Consider the following 10964-nt stretch of genomic DNA (forward strand, 5'->3'; position numbering starts at 1 on the left):
CATCAAACCAATTCTCAACTCTTAAAAGATATTTTTATTGTTGTTTTTTTCTTTTCCAATCGGTACATTGGGTTCAACGTGATACCAGCGGAACAAAACTCCAAATAAATAAAACACTGGTAGGAAAAAAAGAAAAGGAAAAAGCAAATTATCCCACTTTTATGCTCAATTTAAAAAAAAAAAAAAAAAAAAGCAATGAACAGAACTCTAAACATATTCTCTGTCCAACTTGTTTTCTTCCACTTCCCTTCAGATTGACCAGCAAACCTTGTGTAAAACTCTCCGCCGCTTTATCGTATTTACATGTAACAAACAGAAACAAGTGACAAAGCCTGGAATGCTGGGAATCATTACAAAAGTGAGATAACTGTAGATACACGTACAGCTGGAGGAACATAGGCCACTGGTAGAGATAGGGTCCGTTCATTTACATTAGGAAGCACCTAGTTGCTGACAACAGAGTGATAACTGACAACAGCTTCATATAAACCTTTGCCCAAAGACAGATATATGGCACAGTAAGAAAAGTTTTGTTTGAACTAGCTAAACTTGAATCTCTTACAATGATGAACTTTTTTTTTTTCTTCTTCTTCTTCCTTTCCTTTCTTGAGATATCGTGTGATAGCTTGCAGCGAGAGAAGGCCGTCCTGCAACGATTCTGTGCCACACTCAGGAAACATCTGGAGAGAAGGGAGATGAAATAAAACACAGAAACCAGACTTGTTAGTTGAAACTTCAGAAGGCAGCGCTCAAACTGAGATCCAAGACTTTCTCGCTTTACAGTACTGAAACAGGAATGTGGAAATGATTCAAGACACAAAGGAGAAAAAAAAACAAAAACAAAAAAAAAACCACTCACAGCTTGCAGGCTGCTCCCCGAATCGTCGCATTAACTGATCATGTGTGAATTTCACGAAGGTGTCATATTGTTCTGAAATTCACAGGACAGGAAATCACGCTTAGTGCACTTACTTGTTACGCTCAGAGGACACTGTGCATTATCAGAATTTGTCTTTTATACCGTCATTTCCCCGGAGCTAATAATTATATTTCCTGGAGTCAGGAGTCTTATTCCCGTAATCTCTACAGCACAGCTCGCTACTTGTCACAGAAAAAAACAACAACAACAACTGTTAAATCATTTGGTTGATTGACAGCAAATTTATGACAACTCTGATCATTATTGAATTCATTACGCTGCCTGTTAGTGACAGCTGCTGAACTCCATTTGCTGAACTCCCATTTATTCACACTCACAGTAACTAAGCAATTTAAGTCTATTGTCATTCGTTTACAAACTAAAGGATCAGTTCATAAAAGGGACCGTTTGAAGTGGGTACCTGGCAGTAGCGAGTGTATTAGCGGCGGGGTTCGCACGTCCCAGTTCCTCAAATGGTTCGTTTGTGATGTTGTGGGATTTTGATCGTGTTTTTGAGATGTCAGTTCAGATCCGAGCTAAAAACGAAGTCTCGCATCGAGGCAGCAGGAGATCAACAGCTTCTGCGTTCTGTCGGGTACAAATTTCTTGTTTTTGCAAAGCGAGTCCGAAGAGAGCCATAAAATGGCTTCACTTTCTGATGGCAAAGTAAAGCAGTAAAGCGATTCTAAACGCAGCCTAAATTTTAAGGTGGTCAAAATAAGTTATTGCAAGTCGCTTTGCTTCCAAGCAGGTACACGCAGATAAGAACCTCAACCAACCCAAACTGTCTCTAATATATTCTCAACAAGCGAAATAAAAATGTGACCTATAATACAGAAAAAGAAACGTCGGTTCGTCAATTAGTCGATCGATAACGGTTTTGAGGATCAATCAAACATTCGCCGGCTTTCGCCGTGTGCGGTATACGTTTCGTATATACTCACGGATATCTTCATAATAAAGATTTTAATTGAATATTAATTGCATTGCTTAATCAATAGGACTACAAATTTTGCGTAATTCGCGGTGTAAAGTGCTGGTTTATGTCAGTCAGCAGAGCGACGTCAGCGGATCGCTCAAACTCACGAGGAAACGGCAGCTGAAGAGCAGAAGCGTTTTCGATAAGTGATTAATGAAGGACGTGTTGTTAATGCATAGGATTTATTAAAAATAATTAAAAAAAAAAAACGTAACTAGGACGTGACGGCGTGCGCCTTCTTGGGGAAGGAGGTCGGCGTTTTAAGGCAGTGCTCGACCATTTCTCTTCAGTTGTTCTCATTGAGACCAGTCGGTGGGTTGAGACTCTTTTGATTTTCAATAAACCTACACTGCATCGGACCGTTGGATGATGACGATTTGTGTGAAGGGACCGGGACACTTAGGTCCCGGGGAAGAACTTCCACCACACGTCCGTCTTCCACTGATGAATTTGGATATCTGGCGTGTGTAGCTTGGGTTTCTGTTCTTTTTTTTGTGTGTGTGTTCACTGCTCAAAGAGTCGTTGTACCAACCAGCCAGCTTTGAAGTCATGGTCTCCTCGTACTCCTCCCGCACCTTCTCCTCCCTTTCTTTCAGCAGGCGTTCACAGATCATTCCAACTTGTCTGAGGGTGAATAACGGCTGTTCTTTCCTAGTCGGGGAGACACCTCCGGAGGACGTCCCTGTGTAAAAATCCAACGCAAGAAGAAAAGCTCAAGAACATCTCAAAAGTTATTCTAAAAAGGGGGCTCCCTCTCCGCCGCGTTAATAACCCCGGGCTCCTCCACTGACCTGGCATGCCGGGAACATTCATAGTCGAGGACTGGGATGGGGATTCTGGAGAATAGCAGCACTCTGGCTGTTGGTAGCCTCCGTCTAGATGCTTCCTCTTCTGAATGCGTTTGTACTCCTGTTTGATGCTGTTCAGGATTTGTTCTAGTCGGGTCAAAAGAAAGTAAAAGACAAAAGAGGTGCGTGAGTGAAGTCTGAACACGTAGAGTCCCGTCTACTTATATTTTTTGTTGTTTTAATTTTTTTCCTAGTGTGGCTCAATATGCTTTTATCTCGGGCTGATCAACTAGGGAGGGCCAACTTAGCCCACAAATCAGTTTGCCTTACCTGCGCTAAGTCTGGACGACGATTCCCCAAATGGCGAGGGCTCCATGCTGAGGTACTTCCGAGGGGACGAGGACGACGTGGACACGGGGACGCACCTCCGTCTTTTGGGGGACGTAGGATTCATCAACGGATCAAAATCCATGGTCCTCTTCAGGGTGGCTCCACACGCCATGACTTCAGTTTGTTAAAGGGAGGAGGAGGAGGAGGAGGAGAAGGAGGAGGTGGTGGTGGTGGGGGGTCAAAAATACCGAGACAGGACAATAATAATAAGGCATGAATTACTTCCGATCATTTCTTTAGAACACCGTGCGGGATTATTCAGCTAAAAACAACAACAACAACAACCACATTTCCTTCGCCGAGGACGACATGTCAAAAACACAACTGCGCAGCTGAAGTCTTCAAATATTCGCGAGCAGGCTAACGTTAGCAGGCTAGCCAATTATCAAAAAGAAAACAAAGCTAACGGTAGCTTTGGCGACCATCGGCACGCGAGTCGCGTTTCTTGTGTACAGTTTGGATAAAGCTGTTTTTTTTTTGTTTTTTTTACCTTTTTTTTTTTTGTTTTTTTTTGGGGGGGGGGTGAGGGAGAGAAAAGCTGGTCCCGGTTCGTTCACCGACTCGTGTTGTTGTAAAAAAAAAAATAATAATAATAATAATAATAAAAAAAAAAAAGTTGCTTCCCAAAAAGTTGAAGTGACGACCGGCCGGCTGCGGGGCCGACTGTTTAGATAAGAGGGAGGGAGGGGGGAGCTAACGCGATGTAGCCGCCTGGTTTTGATACGAGGCTATATGAGGCTTCTCCGGCTCGTGACGTCACGCGCGAGACACCCGAGGCGCAGCGCATTCTGGGTAATGTAGTGAAAAGAAGAAGAAGAAAGAAAAACAACAACAACAACACCGTTGACGGATGAGAAAAGGAAAACAACAAAAAAGACTGATAATGTTACATCATCCGAAATTATTTAACTTTTTTTTTTTTTTTGTTGTCATTTAATTTCGGTTACACCGTAACCTTGATAAAACTACAACTCCATTCATTGTCGGTAAGACCCAGGTCATGCCAAATAAAAAAAAAAAAATTAAAAATGAGACATTTTTTTTGCTTGTCTCCACACGGGTGCAGTGTTGCACACCGAAAATTACAGGTAACAGCAGTAAAATGTCCTCTTTGAATCACTATATAAAAAAACACCAAAAAAAAACAGATGACTGAAGGGATACGAATGGAAAAATATACAATTTCGTGATTCAATAATATTAATATTTCATGATTTTTTTATAATAAAAAAATACATATTTTCATCTCTTAAGAACTAAAAATGAACAACTTATGTACTGTAGTCGCAAGTAGGCGTTATTTTAGGGCCCACAAGCCTAAAAGGTTTTGAACCGCAGCCTTAATATAAACACAGTCACACACACTGACGTACAATTTTTCACCTTGAAAAGAAAAAAATACACATCGTAAATTAGCCACAGGTGCAGACAAGATGGTTTCATCATTTTATTGAAAGAAGATACCAGGTATGTCGACAAAATCATGATAAAAAATAGACCAATTTCACAGATTTATTCAATACATGTCCTTGCTTATACACAGTTCTTTTGGGGACACAATGGCACAATGGACACTTCACAGGAATATGGCAGGATAGCTTCGCACAAAATGCTGCAACTGTTTTATAAGCGCATATGCAAAAAGCAGTTCCCAAATCACGACAGAGCAAAGTTTTATTTTGATCGAAAAGCCATTTGTATTTCAACACATGACTCACCATTTTGCTTTGCAAAATAAATAAATAAAAATTAATTTATAAAACTGAACAGCTGCCAAACATCACAATATCACGGTCTTTACAAAATCATCCATCGTTATATCCAAATCACTAATGAGATGCTGATTTACGTGATATTTGCATTGAGTTTAGACATAGTTTCACCTTGCATCACTGCCACAATATTGCTCTATGGTATACTGTAATGCGAAAGGACAAAAAGGAAATGCCCTATTTTTTCGTCTTTAAAGCTGAAACCTGTTAAAGTCTCTGCACATTCAAACTACAGCAAAGAAGCATAATGTTGTCTGTGTAATTAATGGTTGTGGGGGAAAAAAATGCCCTTGAGCAAACTAGTTCTTGGGAACTCTACTGAGTTAATTTAGATAAAACAAGCCTTTTGTCAATAACAGAATAAGAACAGTCATCCAACTCCACTATACAGAGAGTACGATGGTTTATTAATACTAAAGATTTCGGTTTGAAAACAAAAAAACCTGTGTCTTAGTCATTTTTTTGGCACATTTCACAGTTACAGAGCAGTGCACTAAGAAGATGGGGACTATTCTACACTATCTTTACTTCACAGTTGTACCAGAGCAGCGCAGCCTGTCTTTTAGACCGGCTCCGCAGTAGATGACTCAGTCAGTCCAGAAACGGTAACCTGGGCTACTTTTACTTGAGTCTTTCCAGAGCTGCCCCCATCCTTCCCCGCCCTGCCTGCTGCGGCTCTCACACTCCTGCTGTTCCAGTCACTCTCGGCGCTGTTGTCCAGAGACTGCGTCGCCCCCCGGCACACGTGGCAGATGTTGAGGAAGGCCCTGCGCAGGTCCTTGCTCCGCATGGCGTAGATCACAGGGTTCACGGTGGAGTTGAGCAGGCACAGCATGCTGCAAAAGGCAAACACGGTCTTGATGAAGTCGTTCACCTTACCGAAGAGGTCGTACACCATGATGGCGAGGAGCGGGCCCCAGCAGATGATGAGGGCCACCAGGATCAGGACCAGGGTCTTAGCCAGACGGAGGTCCATGCGGGCCTGCTCCGGCCTCACTGTCTGCACTTTAGTTCCCTCTGCGGTGTAGACGATCACACTCCTCTGGGAGCTGCGGCTCAGCATGCGGACAGCGTGGTGGTGGGACTTCCAGAGGATAAACATGTAAGCGTAGATGATGAACAGGACCGAGATGCTCGTCATCCCAATCCAGAACATCAGGTACTTCTGGTCAATTAGAGGGAAAATATCTGAGCACACAGTGCCGAGACGCTTGCAGTTCCAGCCCAGCAGCGGCAGCAGCGAGAAGACGATGGAGATGGTCCACATCATACTGAAGGCAATGACCGCTTTCGTCTTTGTGACGATACGCTTGTATGCCATGGGCCTGTAGATGGAAATGTAGCGGTCGATTGCAGTGAGGAACAAACTGCCCACAGAGGCTGTGAAAGAGGCGATGACCCCGGCCAGCTTGAAGAGGAAAATGTTCGGGCTGTCCTTCCTGTGGAGGACATGAAAGTCCAGGAAGCTGTACACAAAAATGATGCTTCCTATCAGATCAGCCACAGCCAGGCTGCCTATGAAGTGGTAGGAAGGCCGAGAGCGAAGTGTCTGGGAGTGCAGGATCACACACAGCACCATGAGGTTCTCCAGCACTGTAAATGTACCCAGGGTGAGAGCCAAGATAGCGACTGCGAGCTGCTGGCCAGGAGTGAGGATCATAAAGCACTCCATGTTGTCCACAAAGTTCTCCCCGCACTGTGCCGCTCCGCCGCTCTCCACGGAGGTGCCGTTACCCAGCACCAAGTCTGACATGTTGGTGGGGAAAACGGGAGCCAGAGCGCTGTAAATGATCTCCTTGTTTCCAGGGATGAGCCTGGGGAGGGAGCCACTGACCGAGGCAGAGTGAGATTTCTCTGAGTGGAAGCCATTCTTGATCAGGCTCGAGTCAGCGGGGGGGTCGTAGTAGCTGGCATCGTTGGAGCCCAGGTACTGAACACCTGTTGTTAAAGTGCTCATCGTGGTGCCTGCTATCCTGTGCAAAGCCAACTTCATGGCTGGTTTGAGGTGCTCAGTGGAGAGGTGTGTGGCGTGATAGCATTACGCACATACAGAGGGACATCTATCAAGAAGAAAAAAAAAAAAAAAGGACATTGTTTTCCATGAAGAATGCAGTAAATTCTTCAAAAAGTACATCTTGTTAAATTTGAAAATACTCAAAGATGGGAAATAATATTAATGTTCATTAATGATTGATATAGTGGAAAAGGAATTTGTTGCTGGGAGATATATTGGGGTAATCTGTGTATCAGCCAGCTGACTCCAGAACAGATGCATCCCAGACAATAGTGGGAAACTGAACAGTTGATGACAAACCTATGCAGCCTCCTGGGAAATCACTGCATTAAGTATGTAGGACAGCCAGGGCTCCTTATTAATTAAAAGGGGTCATTAAGCATTAAGCTTTTTTTCCCCCCCAGTAATCACTGGATTAATTAGGCATCAAGGGAGAGACCAGATAAAGAGGGAACATATCTGCCCAATGAAGCATTTACATTTTGATGTCAGTGATAATGGTTTTAATTATTAACAGGCAAGTTTACATAAAGCTTTTTGAAATAAGACGTTTTTGATGAGCAGAAACAATAACAATAGCAGTAATTGTAGCCTCCTGGTACGGACAAATCAGATACGAATAAATTGATTTAAAATATATATATATATATATATATATAAAATAGATTTCTTTTTAATAAAAACAAAAGGGAAAAATACATACCTTCATTTTCTGGCTACAAATATCTTGCACCGATCCATGACGGAAACCTAAACTGGGAGTAAAAGTGTTCTTGTTGTCTCCCAACAGCAGTTACAGTAACTCCAAAAAAAAACAACCACTAGAAGCGAGTGTGAAATTCTTGTTTTGTTGTAGTTTTAAAAGGAAATAATACAGCGCTGACTACCCAGATACTGTCAGTGTGACACAGTAACGCCAGGCAGCCAGCCGGTGGGGTGTGTGCGCGTTTGCCGGAGCGGGCGGTTTTAAGGCTCCGCTTTTGTGCGCCAGGCTGGTCACGTGGTCTGAGGTGTTTGAGCGCAGAGCGAGTGGAAGGAGCGCATCCGTGAGCATCATCCACACCTATTCACACAGGAACAAAGCAGCTGCAGGCGACACATGCAAGCCCGCTGTGATTTTGTTGTTGTTGTTGTTGTTGTTGTTGTCGTTGAGTTTTACCTCCGCTTTGTTCATCAAGCCCACGAATGCACGAGTGTAAGAAAATACATTAAAAAGTGTTTAATTTTCAACAGCATTTTCAAAATCATGTTCATCAAGCAGTGGTGAAAGTAAATATTTCAATGTAAAAAAGTTTTGCATGAAAAATACGGAGATATCAGCTGTAAAATATGAAAGTAAAAGTATTTCTTTGGTCCCTCTGACTGATATGCAATTATAGTTGTATCACGTCATGAATGCTGAAGCAGCATGTTACTGTTGTAGCTGCTGCAGGTGGAGCTGGTTTGAACTACTTTATATTCCATTTCATTTGCAGGATCAGCAGATAAATGTGTGGGGTCATCAGATGATTACTGTGAAAGGAAGGAAGAAAAAAAAAAAAAAAAATCACAGCTCTGATCCACAAATCTGTTTTCAGTTTTATTTCTCTAATCTTTGATTTTTGATGAGACATTGGATCATTTGAACATTTACTGAAATGAAACATGTGAGAAGTATAGAGGGAAAAAATCACTACAAGATGAAGCTTTTAACAACTCATAGACATCTCAAATGTTACCACGACTACACGCTGCTCTTTGTAAGATGCAAGGAGCCAAACGGGTTGGAAATCGTTGGTTTTCAATCTTTATTGACGTGTCGCATTTTAAAGTGTCAAATCATCATCTTGAAATGTAGCAGAGAGGAAATATCACCACAAAAGTACCACAACATTGTACTTAAGTATTACTTAGCTACACGTACTTAGTACTTTCCACCATTGTACATACATATATACTATACTATATATACTGTATCAAGATATGGCAGCAACCCCATTACGTTAATTTGACAGCATTAGTTACTTCACACATTAATGACTCACATATCACGAGTTCATAGATTATGATGCAATTAAACTAATGGCACGTGAGAAGAAATCAGACCTACAAAGTCCAACATCAGACATGTTTACACATGAGTGCATCAGTAACAATAATTCAGGACCATTCTGCACAGTAAGCACTTTTGATCCAGACATTTATAAGTACATGTTGTTGCTGTTGCTGATGTTTCTTCTTGTACTTATATGCATGCTGGTCTTTTACTTGTAACACAGTATTTTTATATTTTGGTGTTTCGTCTTCCATTGCCACGTTGCAGTAACTACAGTCAGATTATTGAAAGGCACCTCACACAGTGTAATTTCAGTGCAATTTCAAAGTCACAGTGCTATAAGTCTGTTCTGAATACCCTCCACTATTTATCTATTTATTTACTGCAGTTGGAGGTCACATGCACACACTGTTAAGAGTCTTTTTCCTGTCTTGCACAGCTGTGCAATTATTTCCACTATGCACTCCCAGCAGAGCTATCTACCAAATTACATGTATCTTGTTGTGGAAAATACATGACATTTGGCAACATCATTGGAAAACAATGAAAGACACTGCGCATGATGCCAGTGGCTCCAGTTTTGGCAGGAGTCATCCAACTAATTACTGAACACTTGTTAGGCTCAGTTAGAAGCAGATTCAAGCAACCATTGATCACTTGTGGCAGAGTAGTGTGTGTTCTTTTCATGGAGATAGTTTACAGAGAGACAGACAGAGCAAGTGAAATATTTTATTCATGATAGGTGACTGCAGAATTCATTTGTAACTCACATGGCTGTGAGGTGACTTCTGGTTGACTGCTCTTTGGTGTTTTCCTTTTCTTCAGAAGAAAGATTTAATGTAGGCTTTGCATCTATCGTCTACCAAAGCAGGGGGCAGAGTGTTGAGATCCACATCCATCATAATGATTATTATTATTTCAGTAACAGAGGGAGAGATTTTTCGCAGACAAAGCTGTCTGTGATGACAAAAGGCCTCCATACGACTATAACAGCAACTTGTACAAGTTAATTTTTTTTTTCTAAATCCTCTGCATCTGAAGGCTGCTGCTATTGTTTCATGTCCATCAGGCTTTGACGATGAATATTGCAAGTGATTGACTTTAGCAGGATTCCACATGAACGCACCATAGTGCATCCCATTTAATATTGATCCTTCTCCATTTACAGACAATTTGAGTGGTTGCCTACATTATGGAATCATTACTTTCGGTCCACACAGGAACACATCCTTCAAAATAGACACATTCATGCAAAGACTCACATTAAAAAAAAAAGAATCATATTTCATTTCGATATTGCACATTCACAGGGTAATTTATTTTAGACATGTTACTTATTTTGTTAGATCGGGGACCAAGAAGTAGGCTGAAAATATAGTGATTACACACACAGCGTGTTACCAGACGAGATTCTGAAGCAGGCTGTCTGTCTCTGATGTGTTTGTTTCGAGGGCTTGGAGGATGGGAGAGTGTGTGGAAGCTGGGAGGGAGGGGTTGCGGGAGGGAGGGAGGGAGGGATGGATGGAGGAAGGGATGGAGGAAGAGCTGGTGAGGAGGAAAAGCTGCATAAATAGAGAAAGGGAGGAGGCTGTGGCTGAACACTGACAGCTCTTAACTGTTTCCTAATCTGCCACTTCTATATTCTGTTCCTCCCCAGCTGGAGACACTTCACACCCAAACCAAGGTGGCACTGCACAAAGAAAGTGAATTTACGTCAAATTAGTTCAGCTAAGAGGAAAAAACAAAAACAAATATAATGTTTACTAAATTGACTCAAGAAGCATTTTACAAATTTCTCAATCTCCCAGTGCATCCTCATTAGTCACTTCATCAAGCATTTATACCGACCTGGCTTCATTAAGCCAATCAAAGGTGTTTGTTGATCCGTTTTCCAAAGACTTTTAATTGAAGCAACAGCACCACACCCAAAAAAAAAAAACATCAGAGAAATAAACAGGGGGAAGAAGTTTACCCTCATGTTTCTCTCCTGCATCAGAATTTCTGCACAGATCTTCCTCGCAGGGAACAATCGCACTGTGAAAAGTATGAGAAAGTTGTGACATAATG

At 41.9% G+C, this 10964-nt stretch overlaps 2 protein-coding genes across 3 annotated transcripts; both read right to left on the reverse strand.

The window, feature by feature from the left end:
• Window positions 1-19: 19 nt before the first annotated feature.
• LOC138633042 (akirin-2-like) lies at window positions 20-3812 on the reverse strand. 2 transcript variants are annotated; one of them, XM_069719016.1, is made up of 5 exons: window positions 3017-3807; window positions 2690-2833; window positions 2431-2580; window positions 860-931; window positions 20-680 (listed from the first exon to the last, which is right to left on the reverse strand). In XM_069719016.1, exons 1-5 carry the CDS (start codon window positions 3186-3188, stop codon window positions 670-672), a joined length of 549 nt encoding a protein of 182 aa, XP_069575117.1. In that variant the 5' UTR covers window positions 3189-3807; the 3' UTR covers window positions 20-669. The 2 variants fall into 2 exon arrangements, with proteins under 2 accessions (XP_069575117.1, XP_069575119.1); XM_069719018.1 differs by lacking the exon at window positions 860-931 and having other exon boundaries at window positions 3017-3812.
• A 698-nt stretch (window positions 3813-4510) lies between these two features.
• LOC138633041 (cannabinoid receptor type 1B-like) lies at window positions 4511-7662 on the reverse strand. Its single transcript, XM_069719015.1, has 2 exons — window positions 7566-7662; window positions 4511-6908 (listed from the first exon to the last, which is right to left on the reverse strand). Exon 2 carries the CDS (start codon window positions 6839-6841, stop codon window positions 5411-5413), a length of 1431 nt encoding a protein of 476 aa, XP_069575116.1. The 5' UTR covers window positions 6842-6908; window positions 7566-7662; the 3' UTR covers window positions 4511-5410.
• Between the last annotated feature and the right edge of the window lie 3302 nt (window positions 7663-10964).

Source organism: Brachyistius frenatus, unplaced genomic scaffold (assembly GCF_029030835.1).
Source record: "Brachyistius frenatus isolate BFR_SWC_R1_liver_20210118 unplaced genomic scaffold, ASM2903083v1 Contig_204, whole genome shotgun sequence".
NCBI classification, from domain to species: Eukaryota; Metazoa; Chordata; class Actinopteri; family Embiotocidae; genus Brachyistius; species Brachyistius frenatus.

Bases quoted from the DNA above. Each gene is read 5' to 3' on its own strand.
- LOC138633041 (XM_069719015.1), bottom strand. From the start codon at position 6,841: ATGAAGTTGGCTTTGCACAGGATAGCAGGCACCACGATGAGCACTTTA.
- LOC138633042 (XM_069719016.1), bottom strand. From the start codon at position 3,188: ATGGCGTGTGGAGCCACCCTGAAGAGGACCATGGATTTTGATCCGTTG. The intron at 2,581-2,689 runs GTCAGTGGAGGA...ATTTTTACACAG, and splicing joins GAATGTTCCCGGCATGCCAG to GGACGTCCTCCGGAGGTGTC. The intron at 932-2,430 runs GTTGGTACAACG...TGTGAATTTCAG, and splicing joins CATGACTTCAAAGCTGGCTG to AACAATATGACACCTTCGTG.